Source organism: Neoarius graeffei, chromosome 23 (assembly GCF_027579695.1).
Source record: "Neoarius graeffei isolate fNeoGra1 chromosome 23, fNeoGra1.pri, whole genome shotgun sequence".
Lineage (NCBI taxonomy): Eukaryota > Metazoa > Chordata > Actinopteri > Siluriformes > Ariidae > Neoarius > Neoarius graeffei.
This window is the reverse complement of record NC_083591.1, coordinates 49635199-49662352: the sequence shown is the minus strand read 5'-3', so window position 1 is coordinate 49662352 and position 27154 is coordinate 49635199. Positions and strand designations below refer to the sequence as shown.

The following is a 27154-nucleotide window of genomic DNA, read 5'->3' as shown; positions in this document are numbered from 1 at the left end:
TGTGGATGCAGTAATGAACTGTTTTCACAGACGATGGTTTTCTGAAGTGTCCCTGAGCCCATACAGTGATTTCCACTACAGACACGTGTCTGCTTTTAATCCAGTGTGTCCTGAGGTCCTGAAGATCACAGGCATCCAATGTCAGTTTTCAGCCTTGTTTCTTGCATACAGAGATTTCTCCAGATTCTCTGAATCTTTTAATGATATTATGGACCATAGATGATGTGATCCCCAAATTCTTTGCAATTTTACATTGAGGAACGTTATTCTTAAATTGTTGCACTGTTTGCCCACGCAGTCTTTCATCAAAAGTGTTGAACCCATCCCCATCTTTACTTCTGAAAGACTTCATCTCTATGGGATGCTTTTTTTTAAAATATCCAGTCATGTTACTGACCTGCTGCCAATTAACCAAATTAGGATTTTTTTTTTTAGCATTACACAACTTTTTCAGTCTTTTGTTGCCCGTGTCCCAACTTTTCTGAAACGTGTTGCTGACATCAAATTCAAAATGAGCATATATTTTTCAAAAAACAAAATTTCTCAGTTTCAACATTCGATATGTTGTCTATGTACTATTCTCAATTAAATATAGGGCTTCCATGATTTGCATATCTTTGCATTCTGTTTTTATTTATGTTTTAGTGTCCCAACCTTTTTGAAATTGGGGTTGTATACAACAATCTTACAATTTTTTTAAACAAATTCTTTTGTATAATCACTTCTGCAAAGTGAGTGCACCAATATGAGGAAGAAAATGATAATTTACATATTGTCGTGTACAAGCCCAAATCAAAAAAAAGTTGGCACGGTATGCTGAAATTAAAACTGGAAACAACGATTTGACCTATATTGCACTCAACACAAGAGCACACTCTTTGATGTTTTACCTCATGAATGTTATTGTTTTTCAAAATAAAAACTCTTCAATTTTTATTCTTGCAACATGTTTCAAAAAAAGGGGACGGTTAAGCATTTACCACTTTGTAATGTCGCGATTCCTTCTCACAACACGAAGATGGTTAGGGGCTGAAGACACTGAGCGATTAAGTGCTTCAGATTTTATTTTGCCCCATTCTTCCTGCAAACAGGTCTTAAGGTGTGCAACGGTACAGAATCGTCAGATTTTTAGTTTCAAAATTCGCCACACATTCTCTATTGGGGACGGACACCCTCTTCTTCCACAGCCATGCCTTTGTAACGTCTTGTTGAAATATCCCTGGAAAAGATGCCGGCATATGCTGAAGGCAAAATATGTTGCTCCAAAATCTCAACATACTTTTCTGCATTAATGCTCCATCACAGAAGCGTATGTTACCTTTGCCAAGTTCACTGACACAACCCATACCATGACAGACCCTGGCTTTTGGACTTGTTGCTGATAACAGCCTGGATGGTCCTTTTGGTCTTTGGTCCGGAGCCCATGGCATCCGTTTCTTACAAAAAACGCATGGAATACTGCTTCATCTGACCACAATACACGTTTCCACTGTGTGATGGTCCATCTCAGATACCGTATTTTCTGGACTATAGAGCGCACCTGTATATAAGCCGCATCCGCTCTATTTTAAAAAAAAAAAAAAAAAAAAAAAAAAGATATACAAGCCGCACCGGGCTATAAGCCGCAGATATCCATGTTGAAAAATTAGATATTTACTGCATGTACAGAACGATTTTGTACTGTAAATGTACATGTATGTACCTGAACAGATTCTTTCCGAACAGTGCCTTTTAACACGGCAGCAACTTTGCTGATTAAAACGGAACAGAACCAAGAGAAAATAACCGGTATGTATTTACCTTCATTTCTCCTGTGTTTGAAACCACAAGTCACTTTAATCATCTTCGCTGGATTTGAAAATAATTACCAGTTAGTAATTTGTCGTGCGTGTTCTATCTGCTAAAGATCTGCTAATTCTTCTTTGCATTGATTTTTCGTCTATCTTATTTTTGATTCTACTTCCGGTTAGAGCGCCCCTAGCGGTGGAAGAAAAATCCACAGAATAGCCGCACCTTTGTATAAGCCGCATGGTTCAAAACCTAGGAAAAAAGTAGCGGCTTATAGTCCAGAAAATACGGTACCTCCGAGCCCAGAGAAGTCGACTGTGCTTCTGGACAAAGTTAACATAAAAGGCTTTCTTTCTGTATAGTAAAGTTTTAACTCCGTATCGTAGTGCTTAACAAAGGTTTGCCAAACTAATCCTGAACCCATGTAATGATATCAGCTATAGACGAATGACGGTTCTTGATGCAGTGCTGTCCAAGGGATCAGAGATCGTGGGTGTTCAGATTAGGCTTGCGCCCTTGCCCTTTACCCACTGACATTCCTCCAGATTCCTTGAACTGTGTAATAATAATAATAATAATAATAATAATAATAAGCGGCGGCACGGTGGTGTAGTGGTTAGCGCTGTCGCCTCACAGCAAGAAGGTCCTGGGTTCGAGCCCCGGGGCCGGCGAGGGCCTTTCTGTGTGGAGTTTGCATGTTCTCCCCGTGTCCGCGTGGGTTTCCTCCGGGTGCTCCGGTTTCCCCCACAGTCCAAAGACATGCAGGTTAGGTTAACTGGTGACTCTAAATTGACCATAGGTGTGAGTGTGAATGGTTGTCTGTGTCTATGTGTCAGCCCTGTGATGACCTGGCGACTTGTCCAGGGTGTACCCCGCCTTTCGCCCGTAGTCAGCTGGGATAGGCTCCAGCTTGCCTGCGACCCTGTAGAAGGATAAAGCGGCTAGAGATAATGAGATGAGATGATAATAAGCAACGTAGAGGGTTAAGTACCCAAATTTCTTTTTTTCTTTGAGGAAGATTGTTTTTAAACATTTCAATAATTTTCTCATGCATTTGTTGATAAACTGGAGATCCTCGTACCATCTTTGCTCATCAAAGACTAGTCCTTTCCTGGATACTGATTTTGTACCAAATCATGGCTATAATCACCTGTTGACATCACATCATTATTTAATTGCTTTACCTCATTACTAGCCCTAAATTGCCCTTGTCCGTACATTTTTATGCCTCCGCCACCGTAAGGTGCAGCAGGCATTATGTTTTCGGGTTGTCCGTCTGTCCCGCAACCTTGTGAACGCGATATCTCAAAGGCTAATGAAAGGAATTTCACCAAACTTTCAGCACTTGTGCGCTTTGGGACAAACATGAACCGATTAGATTTTGAGATCAAAAGGTCTAAGGTCAAGGTCACTGTGAGGTCAAATGTCTGTCCGAAAACCTTGTGAACACAGTGTCTCCAAGGCTAATACAAGTAATTTCACCAGGTCAAGATTACTGTGAGGTCAAATGTCCATCCCCAAATCACAACTTAATAAAGGTGTGTAGTCTACCGGGCGGAGGCATCCCCGTCGACGCCGTTGGCGTCAAGTTCTATCTAGTTTTGGAATGTGTTGCAGGCCTGAAACACAGCAATGGATGTATATTAAGAAATGAAATTGACCAGACAAAACATGAAATATCTCGGGGTCATACTGTCCGCAATGAAACACAAGTCAAAGTAAATTTAGAAATTTCCGCTTTCTTTTTTTTTTTAATTTGTATTTTCCATACCGTCCCAAATTTTTCCCGATTTGGAGTTGTATTTTGAGTACAAGTGATAGAAGGCAGCATGTTAAAATCTCTGGCACCAAACCTTCCCCCCCCCCCCCCCCCCCAAATCCCTGTTCGTCAAATGATTAAATGTGGACACACTGACCTGTCCAGCATCCAGGTAATGCGTGACCTGCAGCACCAGGAAAAAGACCCGAAGGGATTCCTTTTGTATGGGGTTTCCCTGCCAGTTCTCCACGATCTGCCCGCACAACGTGAGTAAGGGATGCACCTCCTGTAGCTTACGTTCCATCAGCAGCAACTACGTGCGCGCGCGCACACACACCATACAATTAAATTAAAAACCTGTACAGACAATCCAACTACTGCTACTGTTCAGTCATCAGAACTAAGATTATTGCACACACACAAAACAACAAAACCTTACCATCCCTTTACTCAGAAGAAACAAAGCTCTGTGGAGAAAAGATCAGGACAATCACAATTAAAGGTATTTCCTCCATATATAGATAACCTTCTCTATCTAAAACTAACATATTACAGACATTCATACCTGGTATATTCTGATCCAACGACCCTGGCATATTCAGCACCTACACCCAATAAGTCGCATGCAGACACCAAGTCCTTTTCGAGAGTGTGTAGTTGCTATAAACAGAAAATAGTTTCCAAACTTCAGAATAACTTTGAAAACAGTTCTTGCAGTCAGCAGACTGAAAATTCGCTGTTAATATTTTATAGAGTATTATGCAGAAGAATATCTGACTCCACTTACTGCTAGTTGGAATAACAATCTGCAGTGCCAGTAGGGAGTCTGCTGAGAAATCTGGATGGCTTTGCGTAGTAAAGGCTTAGCAGAATCAACCAAATTCTAGGAAGGAAAAGAACACAAAAAACAAAACACACAGCTATATTTTAGACAACCTCACTTGAACAATTTGTACCAATTTACACTTGAAGCCCGGAACGATAAACAAAAGAAAGCAGCAAATATAGGTGCTTTGTTCAACCAGACAATTCAAATCACAGATCAGAAAAATCTATAAATATTCTGAAAAAGGTTGTGTATACGGTAGTACTACTGAGACAGGGATAATTTACTGTTCTGCATTTTCAGCTCAGCCACTTCTTGGTTTCTTTTGATCTTGGCAGGAGACAATAGAAAAAAAAAAAGTGCTTTCTGGAAAGCCTTTATACTTATGAAAAAGTGCAAATCCTCTTTTCCCACAGAATACAATGGAACATTTTCTAACATGTCAAGTCAGCTGGGATATATTACACAGAAATATTTCTTCAAGCAAATTTATAGAAGCTAGAATACAGCATAAACTTCCCAGACGCGTACACGTCCATGGCTCTTTGGATGAGACTAATGGCCCTTTTCCACTACCCTTTTTCAGCTCGCTTCAGCCCGACACGGCTCGCGTTTCGACTATCTAAAAACAGCACGACTCAGCCCTGCTTAGCCCCCAAAACTCGCACCGTTTTGGAGTGGGGCTGAAGCGAGCCAAACCGAGCTGAGTGAGGCTGGGGGCGTGAGGAGACACTCCCCTGTGCACTGATTGGTGAGGAGGAGTGTCCTCACACGCCCCGCGAGCACGCTGGGATCTGTAAACACCGTAAACCCGGAAGAAGGAGAATTACGAATTATGAAGCCTTATGCGCCTCGCCTCATCTATACACTCTTGCCAGTATCTGTTGGCGTTGTCGGTGACAACAAGCCACAGCACCAAGACCAGCAACACTAACGACTCCATGTCCTCCATGTTTATTGTTTACTCTCCGGGTTGTGAGACTACCGCTTAAAAGATCACTGACGTCACTGTTTGCGCCACCTAACGACATCACCTGACGTCCACCCACTTTCGCTAACTCCACCCAATGTGTCCACCCACTTCCAGCCAGCACGGTTCAGCGCGGTTGTAGTCGAAATGCAACTCCAACAACCCCACTCGGCTCGACTCAGCCCGACTCAGCACGGCACGGCTCAGCCGCGTTGGTAGTGGAAAAGCGGCATAATATCCCAGAGATTCACCAGTAATAATTATATTGCCTCACCTCACTGCCAGGAGCGCCAAAACTAAAGGTCACGACCAGATGTAGTGTCACTTGATTTATAAATGGGGTCCAAAATCTTTTTGTTTTACTTGTCTACCTTACAAATAATTTATTTTTACAAATTCCTATTATGAATATTGTTTACAAGCCAAATTTATATTAAGTGTGTGCGCGCGCACTATTTTGGCCTTTTATCACTATCCTGACATGCTGCACTAGCTTAGGTGTTTAGAAATAATAATAATAATAATAAAAAAAAAAAATGTCCCCATGCATCTACAACCGCTAGCTCCTATACAAAATCGACTGACTCGGACAATGGAACAACAGAAGTAGAGAAAAACGAATGCAAAAATATCCTGAAACATTTATTGCCATAAAATGTTTGGAGTTGAAGAAAATTCATTGTATCCATTTGGGGTAATTTGCCCGAAAAAGTTTGGAAACTCTTGGCTTATAACATCTACAGGGCTAAAACATGGCAGAAAATTGGGCAGGGAGATGCCTAGCAGAGACAGAAGATACCCGCTTGAACAAATACGGGAATCCAAAAGCTGTTCAGAGAACATGAAATAGGTTTGGGGTAGGCAAAGGTTATGCATACAAGCTATTAGAGAATATTAACACGACATACATATAGGAAACCAAAACTAATTTCTCGTAAGTTTGTTAAGGGTTGTTTTACAATCAGGGTACAAAGTTTGTGTCACAGGGATCCAAAATTCAAATTGATTCAAACTGGTTCTTGTACCTGTTTTTAAAGGGGGACAGAGGGCAATATATAGAGTAAATATAACAATAAAACACACATTAACGAACCTTATTCAAGACTTACAAAAGTTTTTTGTTCTAAGGTTGGAAAGTTATAGTGTTTTGAAAGTAGCTCGAGCAAACTATTTCCGCAGTTTGAACAGCCCGCCATGATATTAATTTTATCCAATCAGAATGCACGTTCATTTTCTCTGCGTAACACTCATGACGTATGTATGTGCCCAGTTGTGTTGGCTCACTGAGGTTGGGAATAGCACGTGTGAATCGGAAAGTAGGATGAATTGTAAGTGATCGGCTACACAATGCCACAGTGTGTTGCTTTCGGGTGTAATAACAGGACCGATGGAAAGCATAACGATCCTCCAGACGTGTCTTTTGCGGGATCTCTTTGTATGATTCGACAGAGCTGTCGCTTTCACTTGATGCACCCGACGCCATGATTACACGCTTCTCCCCTAGTGCAGTGGTTAGGGCTGACGTTTTTTGACGTGTGTATGGTAGTTTTGTGTAATCTGCTATAAGATAAAGTAGCAAAAATGTTATCAAAGACTCCTTGTCAAAAAATAGCTGATAGAAAAAACTATCAAATCTGCACTTTTGGAAATTAATACACATATGAACATAGGCATGTGTAATAGTTCGTATTATAACAAGATTAAGTGTAGCTTTAAGCAGGGCTGGGAGAAACAAATGAAGTGATTCTCGGAGAGGACTTTTTTTTTTGACAATTCAGAATCCACTACTTCCACAGTGCTTTTAAATATAAGGCTGTAAGCTTTGTGTTAGTTCTCATCTCATTATCTCTAGCCGCTTTATCCTGTTCTACAGGGTCGCAGGCAAGCTGGAGCCTATCCCAGCTGACTACGGGCGAAAGGCGGGGTACACCCTGGACAAGTCGCCAGGTCATCACAGGGCTGACACATAGACACAGACAACCATTCACACTCACATTCACACCTACGGTCAATTTAGAGTCACCAGTTAACCTAACCTGCATGTCTTTGGACTGTGGGGGAAACCGGAGCACCCGGAGGAAACCCACGCGGACACGGGGAGAACATGCAAACTCCGCACAGAAAGGCCCTCGCCGGCCACGGGGCTCGAACCCGGACCTTCTTGCTGTGAGGCGACAGCGCTAACCACTACACCACTGTGCCGCCCCTTTGTGTTAGTTGTCTCTGATATTTATGTCCCAATATCTTGACCACATTTTAGGATGAAAATAATCATTTTAGATATGTTATTTTATATTGAAAAATTAGCTGTCTCGGAGAGGACATTTTTTGGACACAATTACATACTAATTTGATCAAAATAGTCTGAAAACTTACTGGCATTCAACATTAAAACTTAACTATGTTTCCAATGATATGGAACCAAATATTTGTTTAATGGTATAAAGAATGATTGAAGTGCATCCCTTTTAGAGCTACCAGTGGTCAAAAAAGCACTTTTTCTAAATGACACGAGTAATTTTGCTAAATATGACATATTGCCGGGTGGCACGGTGGTGTAGTGGTTAGAACTGTCGCCTTACAGCAAGAAGGTCCGGGTTCGAGCCCCGTGGCCGGTGAGGGCCCTTCTGTGTGGAGTTTGCATGTTCTCCCCGTGTCCGCGTGGGTTTCCTCCGGGTGCTCCGGTTTCCCCCACAGCCCAAAGACATGCAGGTTAGGTTAACTGGTGACTCTAAATTGAGCGTAGGTGTGAATGTGAGTGTGAATGGTTGTCTGTGTCTATGTGTCAGCCCTGTGATGACCTGGCGACTTGTCCAGGGTGTACCCCGCCTCTCGCCCGTAGTCAGCTGGGATAGGCTCCAGCTTGCCTGCGACCCTGTAGAACAGGATAAAGCGGCTACAGATAATGAGATGAGATGACATATTGCCATACATTCACCAAAAATAACGTTATCACCAAGGTTTTTTTTTGCATGGTAAATAGAGCTATCACAGGGCTACAATAAACAACCAAGTTTATTCAGTCAAGCCTTTTGATATTGAAGATAATAAGTGTTAAATGTGATTTTTAGCTTGCGTACCCTGATTGTAAAACAACCCTTAAATCATAACATAATAGTGAAAAACGTATATAATACTCACCTGTTGGCAATAAAGCTCTGAGAGAAGACTGGCAGCTTCAAATTTAACATCTTCAAACTGGGGGACCTGGTTAATCTAGTTAAGCTTAATTCTGTAAACTGCATCTTCAGGATTTGTCTTAAGCAGAAAATTCAGAAACAGGGCTTTACGGTTAATATACATAAGCTAATATACAATTGACAGTTTCCACAATCTCACACTGAATAATATAAACACATTTGTGCAAATTCACTCAGCCTTTTTTCATTGCAAGTATATAAAAGGATACTTGTTGCGAGATGCACCACTGAAAGAAAAAGAACCATGATCAGCTAATGCATTAACATGCATACACACATGATAAAAAATGATCTAGTATGAATAATAAAACTTGAAAACCAAATATACGAAGCGGGGGAACTAGCTCACGTTAGCAGATACATTTTCATGACCCACTTCACTACAAGACTGACCCATTGAAATGAATAGCCTACCCTTACGAGAACATGTAATTATAACTAATTTAATTAGTTAAGTCAATACATATTGAAATAATAAAAGAATGACTGTAAAACCGTATATGACTTATATACTATAGCTACTTAGCAAACCCAGCTAGCTAAGAATTCCCACAACGCCGCTCCCACTGATGAGGCCTGCATGTTCCGCTTCTCCGTTACATCCTCGGTGTTTCCTTCTCCCGCTTACCGCTTTCTCCAGGTGATTCCGGGCGAGGTCGCTGTTCTTGGTGTGGTGATAGAGCACCGAGCCGAGCTGAAGGTGCGTTCGGGCCTCTACTCTTTGTGGGGGCTTGAACTGAAATACAGCCTGGAGACAGTGCACGCAGAGGCGAATTTTAGGAGGACTCGAAGTGCGAAAATGTTCAGCAAAACCAAGCAGGGCAAGATACCAGGACTCCGGGGCCTCTCCGCCAGTCGCCATTTTGACGACAATAACAACAAAAACAACTGCGGCCTAAACGATACTGGTCTATTCTCGCGAGATTTCGATACGGGAACTTCCGCACACCAGTAGACTTTGGGTGCATGGGCAGGAAAGAGGACAATCCTGACAGCTTGTGTGTATAATAGAGTTTAAAAAACATAACTTCTACCATATAGGTAAAAGCTGAACATTTAATTTCAGGTGGATTTGATTGGCTTTCCTTTCCTTGATATAATTGATTCTTAAAACGTGACTAACAAAAAACATGGGTTTAGCATACCTGTCAACTTTGAGGTTTGAAAAAAGGGATATTTCCCAGATTTTTAACTCAAAATAAGGGAAAATTTCGGAAAGTCATACCCTTCACCAAAAGTGGGTGTGTAGTTGAATGGGGGGCAATTTTCTATCTAGTATTTGTGATTTCCTGTACTCTGGTGCATGTTGGTGATAGCCAAGACCCAAACTCAATATGCTTATGGTTTATAGAGTGCATTTGTGAATAAACTATACATTTATTTGTATTTGCTTTCAGTGGTACCAGTTATTTCCCAAATTAAGGGCTAAAATACGTATCTTATGTTAAAATAAGAAAGGTCATTTTATAACCAGTCAATAAATTCAATTCCATTGCAATTTATTATGGTTTTACCATAGTCATGGCCTCGGAACACTAGATAGAGTGATAAAGAGTAATATAAGATATTAAACCAAGAGTGATTTAAAATGGGTAAGTTTCAGATAGAAAATAAAAGACAATGAGTGGATAAAACAGTTAATACACCAATTAGTTTACACTAGGCTATTTATGAGGCCTTAGCCAGGACATACTTAATGTAAACATGTGTAGCTTACCTTTGATTATTTGGGAGGCTTTCGTTTTCCCCATGGAAAATTTCTTTGCGATGGAAGAGTCTGGGAACATTCCAGCCACGCACTTGTTGAAATCATCAAAGAAAGAGAGGCTAATGTTTTTCTTAGCTATTAGCATTGCCATCTTCACCTCAGATCTAATCAGTGTTGCCAGATACTGCTGACGTTTTCCAGCCCAAAATATGTTCAAAACCCGCCAAAATGCACTTGCAACCGCCCAACTTGGGCAGGAAACCGCCCAATCTGGCAACACTGGCACCTAATCACTTGTTCAGCCTCACCTCCGGACGGAGTTCTGTAATTACTGATGCCTGAGAGGGCGGGGACGTGAATTCATGGCCCGACTTCCTGCTGTAAACTCCTGTCAGAGGCGCGTCATGAATTCTGGACCTACCGACTTTTTTATATTGTGAAAATACGGGATATTTTCGGGAAAATAAAAAAAATGGGAAGACAGCGGGAAATAAGTCAAAATAAAGGATTTCCCGGGAAAAACAGGAGGGTTGACAGGTATGGGGTTTAGAGCCAGTACCAGAATAAGAGGGTTAGATAGTGAGGTGAGAAAGAGAGTGCAGGCAGGGTGGAGCAGTTGGAGAAGGATTTCGGGAGTCATTTGTGATCAGAAAGTCCCAGCAAAAGTGATAGGCAAGATGTATAAGACAGTAGTGAGACCAGCTGTGATGTACGGATTGGAGACCGTACCCTTAACAAAGAGACAGGAGGCAGAGTTGGAGGTGGCGGAGTTGAGGCTGTTAAGATTTGCGATGGGAGGTTGGACAGGATAAGGAACGAGCACATCAGAGGGACAGCACATGTGGAGAGCTTGGAAATTAAGCTAAGAGAGATGAGACTGAGATGGTCTGGGCGCATTCTGAGAAGAGATGCAGAGCATGTTGGAAGGAGAATGTTGAGGATGGAGCTGCCAGGCAAATGAAAACGAGGAAGGCCAAAGAGGAGATACATGGATGTGGTGAGAGAGGACATGAAAGTGGCAGGTGTGGTAGAGAAGGATGCGGAAGACAAGGAGCAATGGAGACGAAAGATCCGCTGTGGCGACCCCTAATCGGGAGCAGCCGAAAGAAGGCGGCGACCAGAATAAGAGGGTTAGATCTTAAAAGAATGTACACACAAAGAATTAGAGGACCAATAAAACTTTAATAGGATGCCAGAGCACATTACAATAGATGTTTTTGAGAACAAACAAAAACAATACAGGTATCGTACTGAGTTTTGATAAATGTCAAAAATCTAAGAATTTAGTGCTATTTCAGTATTTCTAAAGAGAAATGTGAAAAAGTGGAGAAATGGATTTTTTTTTTTTACACTGACAAGTTACAATTATATCAAGGTGTCCATTTCAAACTACAGGTTGAGGAAAAGGTGTGAGACAAGATAAAAAAATTACAATGTAATACAACTTCAGTAATATGGCCTCCTTGGATTATTCTGTGGGGAAACAGAGAAGAGAGTAATTAAGAAATATATATGAGTGATTCCACGCTTATGGGTACTGAAATGGGGACATGAACTTATTTTTAAAAATTCACCTAAAACCATTTCTTTTTTTTACCATCAGGTCACAAAACATGTAATCTTTAATGAATGATATGTTAAAAGATAACTTTAATTTTCTGAGATGTAATAAAAACATATTTATATGCCAAAGTCAGAACGTAACAGAAGTGTTGTGGACATATATATTCTCAATTTTAACAATGTAGAATTACTTTTTGAAACATAGGAAGGTGATGTTTTAGCAAATATAATTAATAAACATGTGTAGTAGAATAAACATACACATTCTTTCAATAAGATTAACATGGTATATAGCTAGATTGTAATTAATTTGTAACAGACGCGAGATGGACAATCGTAACAGAAGTAATGTAACAGACATCATTTTGGAACTCATAGGCTTGACTTTGGCATATAAATATGTTTTTATTACATCTCAGAAAATTAAAGTTATCTTTTAACATATCATTCATTAAAGATTACATGTTTTGTGACCTGATGGTAAAAAAAGAAATGGTTTTAGGTGAATAAGTTCATGTCCCCATTTCAGTACCCATAAGCGTGGAATCACTCATATAAATAAAAGTACAAAAATAAATGCATCCTTAGGACATCTCAAAATTCAGCCTTTTCATCCGCATATAAGGCATCTCATACACTGTACGATAGTATATGACCATCTTAATTTAAAAAAATAAGTATCCTCCCCCACTGTTTAATCATTACTTAATTTGGTTTTTAATTACTGAATCAACGGTTGTCAGTTTTCTTATAAGATGTAGGAAAGGAAACAAAAAGCAGAGCATGAACTCTTAATCCCTGCATTATACCCTGTGCAATTTTTTATTCCAAATGTAATACAACAATACAAGAGACAGTTATCATATAACAAATTCACACTACTGACCAAAGGGTTAGGTCTGAAGCGGTAAGCCAGCATCATTCTTTTGCGGAAAGCATCAAATTCGTCGTCGCTTTTGGTTAATTCAGCAGGTCGGTCCACTCCAAAGCCTGCTCCATCTACTGCCGTGGTGCCTCTGGAATACAGAAACACACAAAGAAAAGATGATTCGATAATTTGGTGAGTGTGCTGAAAAATGAATTTGTAATTTGCAATGCTACTTCAAAACTATAAAAATATACTGAATAGCTCAACAATGGGTACAGTGATGATTACAACGATTATGTGCTCCATACTGAAATTAGTATTACTGAGCAGACTTAGACAGGATGAGACGCTTATAAACCTGCATTCTTTCCAATGTCAATCGCAGTAAGATATCCTGTTGAACAGCCATTTTAATTCTGAATCATCAATATGGCTTCCTCAGTCATGAAAGTTTCATTAATGAGGAAGTCAAAAATCAAAGCGCAGCCTTAATAATATACAAACGTGTACAATTGCAGAGAAATTATGCTTATTAATACACAGCAGTGTATGGATGAGACAGAAGATTCAAAAAGCAATCAAGAGGTCATTTTTATAACAGGCATGAAAACGGGTCAGGGGTGAAAAAGGTGAGAAGGGTGCGCGAGTGGTGACGTGGCCTCTGGTGTGGTTTTATTTTGTTTGGGGGGGTCCTCCCCCAGAATAAATATTATAGCCTCCTTACTAAGGCCAAGTTTACATTAGACCGTATCTGTCTCGTTTTCTTCGCGGATGCACTGTCTGTTTACATTAAACCGCCTGGAAACGCCGGGAAACGGGAATCCGCCAGGGTTCACGTATTCAATCCAGATCGTGTCAGCTCCGGTGCTGTGTAAACATTGAGAATACGCGGATACGCTGTGCTGAGCTCCAGCTGGCGTCGTCATTGGACAACGTCACTCTGACATCCACCTTCCTGATTTGCTGGCGTTGGTCATGTGATGCGACTGCTGAAAAACAGCGCGGACTTCCGCCTTGTATCACCTTTCATTAAAAAGTATAAAAGTATGAAAATACTGCAAATACTGATGCAAATACTGCCCATTGTGTAGTTATGATTGTCTTCAGGCTTGCCATCCTTCCACTTGCAAGTGGTAAGTGATATGCGCTGGGATCACACACACAGCGGCTCAGTCCCGAATCACAGCTTGTGCGCTTCACTCGCGCGCTCTGTGAGCTGCGCACGGCCGGAGTGCGCACCCTCCAGAGGGCACTCGCTGTTCAGGGCGGAGTGATTTGGAGCGCAGGATGCCTGCGGAGCCGAGCGTATCCGTGTATTGGTGTTGCTGTGTGCACGCAAATCCTGTATTGGTGTTGCTGTGTGCACGCTAATCGTTTTAAAAACGTTAATCTGATGATCCGCTGATACGGTCTAATGTAAACCCCACCTTAGTATACTGTATTGACATTTGCACAAGGACATACAGTACAAATACAAATTCAAATACATGTAGTTATAGGCAAGGCAAGGCAAGTTTATTTATATAGCACATTTCATACACAATGGCAGTTCAATGTGCTTTACAGAAGTAAAAACAAAAACAGTAAACAATAGAGAAATAAAATTACATAAAATAATTTTATCTTTATTCTAAAATAATTAATTAAAAGAATTAAAAGAATTAAAAGAAAATAATAAGAATTAAACAATAGTAGAAATAAAATATTAAAATGCCAAAAAGAAAAAGGAGAAAAAGAAAGAGAAAGGGAAAAAAAAAAACCTAGCAGAATAAAATAGAATAAAGTTAAAATAAATTTAAAACATGCAGAGAAAAAGATTATAAAAAATGTAAAAATATTAATTATTTAACAGAAAGCATCTGAAAACAGCTTGGTCTTTAACCTAGATTTGAAGCTGCCAACAGCAGGAGCATTTTTGATGTCCTCTGGCAGTTGGTTCCATAGCTGTACTGCATAGTAGCTAAAAGCTGCTTCACCACACTTTGTTTTAACAACAGGTTTTAATAGTAAATTTTTCTGTTGCGATCTGGTAGATCAGATTGGGTTAGGCCGCTGCAACATATCAGAGAGGTAATTGGGCCCTGTACCATTTAGAGATTTGTACACCAGCAGCAATGCTTTAAAGTCAATTCTGTAGCTTACTGGAAGCCAGTGAAGGGACCTTAGAATTGGAGTAATGTGTTCTGTTCTTTTTGTTCGTGTGAGAACCCTCGCCGCTGCATTTTGAACCAGCTGAAGTCGTTTGATGGTCTTTTTTGGCAGGCCTGTGAAAAGGCCATTGCAGTAGTCAACCCTACTAGAGATGAAGGCATGTATTAGTTTTTCCAGATCATGTTTTGACATAAGTCCTCTTAGTTTGGAAATGTTTTTTAGGTGATAAAATGCCGTTTTAGTGATTGCTTTCATGTGACTGTCAAAGTTTAGCTCGCTGTCAATGAAAACACCAAGATTTTTAACCATTTCTTTAGTTTTAATCCCTTTTGTGTCAAGAATAGTGGTAATCCTGAGTCTTTCATCTTTTTTTCCAAATAGAATTATTTCTGTTTTATCTGTGTTCAGCTGAAGAAAATTTTGTGACATCCAGCTATTGATTTGATCGATACACTGGTAGAGACATTCAAGGGGGGCATAATCATTTGGTGATAGAGCAAAATAAATTTGGGTATCATCTGCATAGCAGTGATACCAAATTGAATTTTTATTGATAATTTGCCCAAGTGGGAGCATATAAAGGTTGAAAAGTAATGGTCCAAGAATCGACCCCTGGGGGACACCACAGGTCAAGGGCATTGACGTTGAGGAACAATTTCCCAGGGTAACAAAGAAGCTTCTATCTTTTAAGTATGATTTTAACCAATTGATAACTTTACCAGTCAATCCAACCCAGTGTTCAAGTCGATATAGCAGTATGTTGTGATCAGGGCTTTGAACCAGAATTTTTTTCCTATCGGTTCGTTCCGAACAGAAACGGAATTTTAACGTTTCCGGTTTTGGGTTCCACCATTAAATAGACGTTCCCGAACCGGTTAGAACAAAAAAATTTCGTTCCCGGAACGGTTAATTACGTTCCCTGTCAGCTGTTTAACAAATGGCTATAAAATTATGTCTCTGTCTCATCCAGCTTAAGCCAAATGTAGGCTAATTCTATTACAACCTTCATTAAATAAGACAAGAAATAATTCAAAACAATTATTATTTCACATGTTGGCGATTTGGATTCTCAGTATGTCTTCCCATCTACGCAAACAGAAAAAGTGCCAAAAATGAAAGATAATTCATTTAGTGTGTTACCAAAGGCTAGTCAGGCCCTATAGAGGGCTACCGCATGACGTCACCGCGCCGCGAGATTTTGTTAGGCGCCATATTGGAAGACCAAGTACACATCTATGCAAGTACATGCATACATAAAACAAACTACACCTGAAATGTAGCCAGGGCCGGTTCTACCCTAATCTGGACCCAGGTGCAACATCGCGCAACCCCCCCTCCCCCAAAAAAACACCAGTCTAAATCAGGACAACCATCACATAACTATAAACATTTTATATCAACTATTTTAACTAAATGGGCTATAATAAATAAGCCTGCAGGCAGCCACGGTGGGCTGCCTCAGAAAAGTAACCATTTGTCCTACCTTAAAACTCGTTTTGCATTTTCTGCCTCCTTTTTTGTATTTTCGACCCTCCGTTTATTTTCTTTCCTTTTCTGAAAACCCGATTTGTGTCCAGACATTTTGTTCTGCTACCAACGAACTAACTCGTCAGGTCTCGTCTCTCGAGCCCGCGATGATTCCCGTGGGAAGGGCAACAATTGATACATTTTTACAAACAGCCAATAGGGAGGTTGCAATGTTCAGGCTCTTCTTTGCTCAGACACTCAGTAATGGAGACGTGATAGTAGTCCACCTTCCTGCTCTCTCCATTCAATCAGCGAACGTCACACAGGAAGTGAACCCCAGCGGGTCATAGAAACTTGCGCAGGAGAAGAATGGCTTTTTTATTTGTAGGCTACGGAAACTTTGAAGAACGAAATAAAAACCGGTATTAACCGGTTACCATTATTTTTAATGAGCGTTTCTGTTCCGGAACATAAAAAATAATAAAGTTTCTGGTTTCGTTTCTGTTCCATGTGAAATAGAAAAAGTTCCCGGTTTTCGTTTTCGTTCCTTGAACCGGTTCAAAGCCCTGGTTGTGATCAACAGTATCAAAAGCTGCACTGAGGTCCAGTAATACCAGGACCGATGTTTTGCCTGCATCAGTATTAAGACGTATGTCATTTATAACTTTAATCAGCGCTGTTTCAGTGCTATGATTGGCACGAAATCCTGACTGAAAATTATCAAAACGGCTGTTTGATATCAAGAAGGCAGTTAATTGATTGAAGACAATTTTTTCCAGGATTTTCCCGATAAATGGTAGATTTGATATTGGCCTGTAATTATTTAACACTGAAGGATCCAGATTATTTTTTTTAAGAAGGGGCTTTACAACAGCTTTTTTTAGGGACACAGGAACAACACCAGTCTCCAAGGATGTATTTATAATTTGAAGCACATCTGTAATTATAAGATGAAGAACAGACTTAAAAAAGTTGGTGGGCAGAATGTCCAGTTCAGATGTTGAGGAACTGAGATTTTGTACAGTTTTTTCAAGAGTCTCGTAATCAATTAAACAAAATTCTGACATTGTGTTAAAGTTATCTGTGTCATTGGTGATTGCAGTTTTTCAATTTTTTGCAACTGAGATATATTATGAGAAATATTCTGCCGTATTTTATCAATTTTACCTTTGAAGAAGGATGCAAACTCATTGCATTTATTAACTGAGAGAAGTTCAGGTGCTAATTGTGGTGGGGGATTAGTTAGCTTCTCTACTGTTGAAAATAGCACATGGGCATTGTTCATATTCCTGCTGATGATGTTGGAGAAGAAAGACGGTCTTGCTTTACGAATTTCATAATTATAATTACAAAGCATCTCTTTATGGATTTGATAATGGATGTGAAGTTTAGATTTGCGCCATTTTCTTTCAGTCTTTCTACATTCTCTCTTTAGCAGTTTAACAGCCGGGTACTGCTTCCATGGTGCTTTCTGCTCATCACTGATTCTTTTGATTTTGAATGGAGCAATATCATCCATAATTTGGGTCATATTTAAATTAAAAAACTTTAATAGTAAACTTTTATAGTGAAATTATGCCCTGGAAAAAATGCGAATAATAGAACGAAGAAAGTGGAGAACACACAAGGAATAGTGATCATTTTTTCCTTTTATTTGCCTGGACCACCAGTGTCTCCATGGCCCGCTTTCACCGAGTTGCCACATGTTTCAGCCTTGCCCGCTTCTCTCCTTCAGCAGTCTGTTTCTTGGCCTGCTGAGCACTGCAAGTTGCTTGAGAGCCATACTTGCTCTGCTGCTGCTGCTTTTCCTGCTTGTTCACCCTCTGCTGGTGTTTGTACGTGGCTGCTGCAGAGTTAATGTTCTTGCACAATGTTCTGTCCACTTCCCCAAACTTCACGTCCTCCCTTCTAAAGAGCTGCATAGCTGTCTTCCCCCTGGACATCAGCGTGTACTTGACCGTCTGTATTGCATTAAATGTTTCCACATTCATGTTGCCACTCCTTTGATCAATTACATCATTCATCAGACCAAATGAGGACTCGACTCTAGGTCCATGAAAGATGGAGAGGCAACACTTAACCAGTGCACCCAGGGAGGGGTACTTGTCTGGTTTGCTGAAGACATGACCCCACCACTCCACGATGCTCTCTCCCTCCTTGAAGCTGGGGATGGTCAGGTCAACACTGAACCGCACAAGTTCCCTCTGGATCTCCTGGTCTGCTGGCAAGAGGTGCCCCAGCATACCACTCAGCCTGCCGAGATATGGAAGTACCTGCAGCTTTCAGTTCTTTTGAAATCAAGGCTGAATACTTTCTTCTTTGCTGCTGTCTTTTATTAAATCAAATTTGAGACTTTCTTTCAGCACAGACAGCACTACAAAATAGCGTCTCCACTATACAATGCCCTATATAGGGAGTAGCGAGCAATTTCGGACACAGGGATTGTCAAAAGATGCGCGCGCCCTCTTTTGAATGCTGACGTAATCAAGCTGGAAGTTTTGTTTGTTTTGATAGCAATCAGGAAAGTGTGAAAAAAGTAGGAAATTCAGTCCGATGACTCAATCCAGCTTCCGGTGGTCTGGTCTGCACTCTGACTGATGTGTGCACGCTCTGGCCAGCAGGAGAAGAGGCGCGAAATGATGCTGCTTGCCGTTCGCAGCGAGATGTACTCGTTGCTATCGCGTCAATATCAAAGCAGGAGGAGGAGGCGCAAACCGGCACGAACTGTCTATGGGTGCGAAGCGACCTCCTTGCCCTTTGGGTCAATATCAACCCCCCCCCAATTTTTTTTCTCATTGGATCTACACGATTCACGTAGGTCACCCATTTTTTTTTTGGTTTTACACAACAGTCTTAACTTATTGTATTTTTTTGTTGCACATGAAAATTGCAACCGTTCTAATGTTTACCTGTTGACGGGGTTCTTAATGCCCTGGCCCTCAGTTCCCAGACCCTCTCCCTCCTTCCAACCCATCTTCATCAGCATCTTGAAGCCGATGTTCTCTACAGTCAGCTTGAACTCTTTATACTCGGAGTAGTCTGGATCTCTGCCTTCCTGCATCATGAAGAGCCACAAAATAGTCAGCATAGACGTACTGAAAATCTCCTATAAAATCTACTTGTAATAGCATGCCATTAAATAAAGCAGACAGATATACAGTAACGACATACATCGATATATCAGAAGCAGTGATATATATTAGTGCTGTCAAAAATGTCGCGTTATTAACGCGTTAACTTGACTCAATTTTAACGGCGATAATTTTTTTATCGCGAGATTAACGCTCTGTGACATGATGCCACGCCCCGCACAGCCAGAGTCCTCTGCCCTCCCCCGAAGAGCCACGGTGCTCCGATCGTTTTCCCATCGGCGGCTCCAGCCCCACTTTGCAGTGGCTGTGACAAGACGTGTTATGCTCTGCAATAAAAACAAACAAACATTGGTACAACCAGTGTTCGAACTATGCCGATATTTTCGGGGGGGTCCCTTTTTTATTCCCTTGGGGGGGTGCTTGCGCTTGTCTCAGAGTGCGGATCTCCGATCGCGCGCTCACTTCGGATATGCAAATGCTTCCCGTTACACACGATTGCTATGTCAATAAACATCATTTTGCCAATATTTTAGAGACCCCCCAACATTTCCCAAATCATGTTTTCAAGGGATCTCATGTCTGTTTCAGGGGATCTCGGATCCCCCGAGTACCCCCGCAGTTCGAACGGTGAGCAAGCCCATTCACTTTTTTATGCTGATAAGAGAATTACAATGGTTTTTCATGTGACAAAAATGTGCGATTAAATTGCGATTAATCGCGAGTTAACCATGACAGTCGCGACATTAATCGCGATTAAATATTTTAATCGCTTGACAGCACTAATATATAAATAATTTTTTTTTAAAAAATGTGTACGTTTTTGGAGAACATCCTCCAGGATGATGAAAGCATTTTCACTTTTTTTTTTTTTAAAAACACCCCATACGCTAAGATCACTCCATCAAAATGATATCTGGTCTGCAGCAGCGTACAAGTATTTATAAATCTTTTGTGTTCCCACATGAAGAGAGGTTTTCAAAAAAAAATATATTAGTATGGACAGGGACAAAACTGTGTTTTCAGAACTATTCAGATACACACGGTGAGGTCTTTGTGGAAGTGTAAAGGCAGATTTAGGCTTCTACAAAGATAAATCTCTCACCTTTAGAGCCTTAAATGTTTCCATGAACTTCTCCAGCTCATCAGGTGGCAGAAAGTCACCAATAAAATGCTTTCCTTTCCCCATCTCAGTTAGCTGCTCGGCCCACTCTGCACCGAAAGACACAAAAACAACCTGTGATACGACATCCAATAAAAACAGCAGGATTATGTTTGCTAGTTGGTAACAATCACTATACAAGTAGTACCGTATTTTCCGGACTATACGTCGCTCCGGAGTTTAAGTCGCATCAGCCAAAAAATGCATTATGAAGACGAAAAAAAACATATATACGTCGCACCGGACTACAAGTCGCACTTTTTTGAAGGGTTATTCTATCCATAGAATCCGTGATTCTATCTGATAAGCGGCGCGTGGTTACTGCGCGACTGCATTGTTTATTTAATAAACGAACAGCTGAGCAGTGATAACGCGCCCTTTGCCCTGTAAGTAGCCTAGTCTGATTATTTTAAATATCTACTACTATCTTTAATACTATCACTATCGTTATTACTAATAGCCTATATTATTATTATAACTAATATTAGTAGCCTATTCAAGTCAAGTCAAAGTCCTTCCCGCGCCGCTTACAGTACCTGGTATTCCTAGGCAGTCTCCCACTCAAGTACTAACCAGGCCCAACCTGTATGGTGGCGCATCGGGTGGCGCCGATCTCCGTTTCCGTAGCCCTCGGCCTCTCGCCTATTACATAGCTAGGGTTACACTGGGGGGCTAGTCCTCTGGTAACCACGAGAGTTTAACTCCCCATGCACATCTGTATTGCAGCGTGCCTTGCCAGATGATAGTAGGTACCATTTTTATGATGGTCTTTGGTATGACCCGACCGTGAATAGAACTCACGATCTCCCGATCGAGAGGCGGACACGCTACCACTAGGCCACTAGTCGGTTTAGTAGCCTATTACTGATGCATTAATCGGTTTGCTTTTAGAATATTTTTACCGGTAGGGCTTATTATCGCCCCATGGCTCTTTCATCTTTGTTATTAAAGCTGTAGTCATCATCGAGGAGTGTCATTCTTCATTTTTGTCGAATTTTATTTCATCAAATCAGAGGTCAAGTAGGCTATAGGTATATCATCTCCAAAGACAGGTATACGGTAGTAAAAACAACCGTCTAGTGAAAAAAAACAACAACCGCTCAGAGAAAAAAAAAAAAAAAAACAGGCAGAAAGTGCGCCTGCCAGTTAACGTCATATCAGATAAAAACATTAAACGTTATTCAGACCATTAACACCATAACATCAGAGACGAAGAATAAAGTTCATCTTGGAAGGAGAGTTATTTTTAAAAATGCAAAACAAAATCATTTATAATAGCCCAGAGAAAAACTGGCTGAATAGGTACCGTAACATCAAGTTATTCAATAGCCTATAGGCCGAAAATCAGGGCTTAATTTGAGCCAGAACATGACGGAACAAGATCCGTAACCTCCGTTGTCGGATCCGGCAGCTATTTTCATTTCATTCGGTGTTCCGGCAGCTATTTAAATGGATCAGATCACCTCCGTGACCATCACAAAGGGAAAAAAATCAAACAATAAATTAAATAAGTAAATAAAAATTTGTTTAGTGTTCGGTTTTGATTTTGATATCTGTTGTTGATTTCTCTCCTATGACATCCACAAAATCTATACGGGGGGGGGGGGGACATGGGGTGTATACTTCCGCTCAATAGAACACCGGGTTTTTTGTAGCCGTTAGCTTGCGCTGTGGAAAAAATGGCAAAAAAAAAAACAAGAAAGCTTACTAAAATTTTTAAATGAATTCTCCAACTTGTTTTGTAAACCCTTTATTTCTTAACTATTACTTGAATTGATTGCACTCATGTTTGCTGGCACTGCTTTTAATGAGCAGGAGAAAAACAGGGAGGGGTTGGAACATGACCGCAGGTCAGAATCGAACCCGGGTCTCCGGATTTATGGTATGGCGCCTTATCCACCTGAGCCATGAAGTCCTGCTGGCGCTGCTTTTAAATCCCCTACTTAAATCCTTAAAATGAGTCATTTAACTCATGTCTTGTGTGATCTGATCTCCAATGGTAAAATAAACCGGTTGTGATATGAGTACAGTCTGTTATTTTAGAAGATAAATTTAATATATAATTTAATATATCTCATCTCATTATCTCTAGCCGCTTCATCCCTCTACAGGGTCGCAGGCAAGCTGGAGCCTATCCCAGCTGACTACGGGCGAAAGGCGGGGTACACCCTGGACAAGTCGCCAGGTCATCACAGGGCTGACACATAGACACAGACAACCATTCACACTCACATTCACACCTACGGTCAATTTAGAGTCACCAGTTAACCTAACCTGCATGTCTTTGGACTGTGGGGGAAACCGGAGCACCCGGAGGAAACCCACGCGGACACGGGGAGAACATGCAAACTCCACACAGAAAGGCCCTCGCCAGCCCCGGGACTCGAACCCAGGACCTTCTTGCTGTGAGGCGACAGCGCTAACCACTACACCACCGTGCCGCCTCTAATTTAATATATAGCCTAATAAAAAATAATATAACATAATATCACAACATATTACTGTCTGTAACTGTTCGTCACTAAAGCGTTTTCTAAGATCATAATGCGCCGGACCCACCCACCTCCTGCGTTCCGGGACCTCCCACTTCACAAATTAAGCACTGCCTAAAATCATTACATAACTTATTTAAATAACTATAGGCCTATCATTAATAATAAAACACAGGTCAATCAAGTTTATCAAGCCGACGATTTCACTCCAAATCAGCAAATCCATTGAATTCCTCATCCTCGGTGTCGCTTCTGAACAACTCTGCCAACTCCAGCGGCAGACGAAGCACCGTTTCCTCTTCTTCTGCGTGGCTGTCGTCAGACTCGGCATCAGCTCCAGTTATTCCGCGGTGAAAAAAACCCCCAAAAACATATATACGTCGCACCGGAGTACAAGTCGCATGGCCAGCCGAACCATGAAAAAAAGTGCGACTTATAGTCTGAAAAATACGGTAATTGTATAAAAAAAAAAAAAAACTGCAGCCAAACCCTCATTTCTGTTAGATGTATTGCTAGTTGTAACCCCCATGTTCCAAGACAAAATCACTGACCCCTTGTTTTTTCCATCTCCATCTTTCGGAGTCTGTGTTCCCAGGTGCCGTTCTTGGAGTCGATCTCCTCGTCGCTGTCGTACTCGTGCTGGTGATCTCGCACAGCCTTCTCCCACATCAGCTGCATCTCCTGCATTGCCTTCTTGTGCTTCATGATCATATCGAACATCTCCTGCATCTGGATACATATTGCACAAACAATGCATGTAACAGAAGACTTGACAAAAATGACCTCGTGTATCCCCCTTCAAATGCAAACCAAATCTTGGCATCAACGCAACTGAATAATACTTGCATTTATAAATTAGATAACCATTGCAGTGTTCTAAACAAATAGAAGCATTTATGTACTCTTCTTGTGATTTGTTTAAAAAAAAAAAAATTTTCACCATTGGTTTAAAAATTATGAATGCAGAGTGGAGCATCTCTACATTATTTTAAATAAAATATTAAAAAGTCAGATTTCTAACAGCACAGTGCAGTGTGTGTGTTTCGTACCTCCTGCTGTTCTTTGAGTTGTTTTTTCTGGTCATCAGAGAGTTCTGTGACTCCCACCAGACCAACAGGCTTCCCTTTCTTATAACCCAATCCTATCAGTTCCTGCTCTGTAATTCAGAGACATTGCGCACGCACGCACACACACACACAAAATCGAACACACGTTTTCATTTCTTATTATGCTGTATACTTGGCTAAGTCTGTACTTACATAACAGACTAAAACATTTGCTGCTTGGCTTTGCCATGTTGCTTCATTTCATTTCAACGACCTAACTATGCAGAAGGAGAACGCTAAACAACCAGTTTAGGTGTGCGCTTAGTTTACAGGTCCATGTATATAATATGGCATATGCTTATGATGTGAGATTATTAAAGGACACAAACATAGTAGAGTACCAGACAGCGAGGGAGCATCAGGATCTGGCTTAACCATTTGAGGGACGACGACAGAGGGGTCCGGCAGCTCCACCCGGTCACACTCGGACCCCCAGCGACTCTTCCTCTTGCGCTTTGCGCCTGTAGGAGCGTCGTCCTGATTCTGCTCTGTTTGGGCTGAACTGAAGTTGTTGGGAGATGGTGGAGCTGCAACCGGGCGCTTGGTGCCTGAAGAGGACTCGACGTTAGACGGAGGTGCAGATCGGCTTTTGGCCTGACGGTAATGCTCCACTCTGGACTTGTAGAAGTGGTGAGCTGGACTTTGGTGATCATACAGGAAGCTAGAGAAAAGGGACACGATTCTCAGTCATATCCTAAAGCCATTAAAATTTTAAACATAAAATTTATAGGTCATATGGTTTGTTTTGATCTTTTTAGTCTAGTCTAATAATGCTTTGAACACGATTATGGTGCGTTCATGTGCTATGGGAATTATGGTAAATACCAAACGCCGACATGGAAAGCACACATGAACGCCCCCTCTTGTGGTATTTTCCACTGGGCAATTTTGATACACGAGCTGCCGAGATGAGATGAACTTTAACCTTTTCAACATGGCGGCGAGTGGTACAAGACTAGCTTATGAACCAAGAAAGAAGTGGTTTTCACCTACGGAAAGCTGACTCTCACCTTTTAAACGAGTCACGTTATAATATGTATATTATAGCCTAATACAAAATATTCTGTGGCTGTCCAAAGAACGCCAACAATGATCTAGATACTGGCTACTCTCATTGTGGCTACAGCCAAATTTCCAAAAACTGCGTGGCATTCAATGTGTTAAGAAAATCTCTACTTGTCATGATCAGGAAATATTCAGCATTATTTACCTTTTGACTTTTGATAACTCATATTACTGCTGCAGCTGATGAACAAGGCAATCTATAATTGTTTTAGCCAAATAACAGGCCTGATTCTGAATCTGGTCCACCATCTTTAATTTGTCAACAACAACAAAAGCATGTGAACACAACACACTGGTAAATACCACTTCCCAACTGGAAAATATCATCTTCCCATAGCACATGAACGCAGCATTAGGCAAGGTAAAAACCAGGAAGTGCACTGGTGATGCATGTTACCCCTTGTAATCTGTTCACTACATAAATACATTTTACAGCAATATACTTGTACTGTTGTAAAACCTTTTTTTTTAATTATATGTAAAGTCTAATATTATATACACACACTAAAAAAAAGCAAGCCTCCAAGATCCTACTTTTAACAGAAAGGAAAGCAATAAAGATAAAAGCAGGCTCTAATATGGCCTGTTCTAAATTTAAATCATAATTGAATTCAGAGTGTAACTTCAGCCCCACCTCTGAGCCTAACCCCACCCACTGCAGAATTCTGGACGGAAGACAAAAAAAAAAAAAAAAAGCTAAAACTGAGCAAGGAGCGGGGCACCAGAATAAACTCCTGCGAATGAGGAGTCTCAATCAGCATACATTTGAAAATAAGTGCAGTTTCACAGACTCCCACTCAGGGACAGGGGTTGGGGAGGTCGGCCGCACAGTTCTGATTAAAGGGCGTAAAATAAATACAAATATATTTTAAATTCCACAATGTAGAGCTGTGCTAAAAGGTCGACTCTATGGCCCACTTTACACGGGGACGGTCTGAAACAAAAACGCAAAAGTCCGTTTTCGTTCTCGCTTTTTTCCGCGTCTACACGACTGTTTTCAAGGAGGAAATCTGCGGTGACGCATAAATGTGTGGAATTCAATTGGATGTGCATGCCAGGTGGTGCTGTGAAAGACCTCCGCCATGTCTGCACGCATGCGCAACGTCTTCCGTCTTGTCTGATCTGCGCCGCGAAAACTTTGACTACTCTAGCTATGGTAAGTAAGAAAGTAAGTAAAAAAGTAAGAGCATACTATACCCGCCTCTGTTCATTAACGGTATATGTGCAGATTCGGTATAGATGTTCGAAGGACTCCTGGACGTTTATTAAAGCTGCCAGAGCAGCTTGAAGGTCCGTTGGATCGATGTAATCAGACATGCTCTTACTTTTTTACTTACTTTCTTACTTCCCGGGCTGGCATGTACAGTATATGACATATGTATGACGTAAACGCGTACCCGACGTGAGCAGATCCGAGCGGAGTTTCGCGTATTGGGTAGTTTAGACGGATATGCAACGGGGGCTGTTTTTAACTTATCCACTCTGGAAGGCGTTTTCAATTTTTTCCGTTTTTCAGCCTCGGAAACGCCGTCCCCGTGTAGACGAAAGGCACTTCCGATAAAATATTTAGTCGTTTTTACCCGACAGTGTCCTCGTGTAAACGGGCCCTATGTCAGCATCAGCCTTGCAAGGTTCAGCATGATTTTAACCAATAGATGGTGCTTTGAGCAATTTTCAAAAAAAAAAAATTGTCAAGATTAACACCAGCATTGATGTGTTTCATCACAATACAGACAAATTGTTTAGTTTACAGCTCAAAAGACACTTAAAGTGCATATCACGGGTAAATTCAGGAGCAAGATCACTGTAATTCTCCTATTTTATATTAAACTTTGGTCAAATATCTGTAACATTCTGCATCCTCTGCAATGTTTTTACCTTGCGCAATACCAGAAAAATTCAGTTGAAATCAAGCCATTTGAGGCGAATTGGTCCGCCTC

General features: G+C 41.0%; 2 protein-coding genes across 4 annotated transcripts in view; both read right to left on the bottom strand.

The window, feature by feature from the left end:
- mau2 (MAU2 sister chromatid cohesion factor) overlaps positions 1-9440 on the bottom strand; it is a 32394-nt gene extending 22954 nt beyond the window's left edge. The window contains exons 1-7 of the mRNA XM_060906334.1: positions 9172-9440; positions 8753-8770; positions 8485-8550; positions 4335-4430; positions 4113-4207; positions 3987-4014; positions 3705-3860 (exon numbers count right to left, since the gene is read on the bottom strand). Of these exons, the coding sequence (XP_060762317.1) occupies positions 3705-3860; positions 3987-4014; positions 4113-4207; positions 4335-4430; positions 8485-8550; positions 8753-8770; positions 9172-9405 (693 nt within the window). The 5' untranslated portion in view covers positions 9406-9440. The remainder of the gene's footprint in view (positions 1-3704; positions 3861-3986; positions 4015-4112; positions 4208-4334; positions 4431-8484; positions 8551-8752; positions 8771-9171) is intronic.
- A 1973-nt stretch (positions 9441-11413) lies between these two features.
- Positions 11414-27154, bottom strand: part of sugp1 (SURP and G patch domain containing 1) — a 55901-nt gene continuing 40160 nt past the window's right edge. For all 3 annotated transcript variants that reach the window (XM_060906330.1, XM_060906329.1, XM_060906331.1), the window contains 7 exons: positions 24491-24810; positions 24093-24199; positions 23595-23772; positions 20495-20601; positions 19210-19355; positions 12701-12830; positions 11414-11724 (listed from right to left, as the gene is read on the bottom strand). In XM_060906330.1, the coding sequence (XP_060762313.1) occupies positions 11698-11724; positions 12701-12830; positions 19210-19355; positions 20495-20601; positions 23595-23772; positions 24093-24199; positions 24491-24810 (1015 nt within the window). In that variant the 3' untranslated portion in view covers positions 11414-11697. The remainder of the gene's footprint in view (positions 11725-12700; positions 12831-19209; positions 19356-20494; positions 20602-23594; positions 23773-24092; positions 24200-24490; positions 24811-27154) is intronic.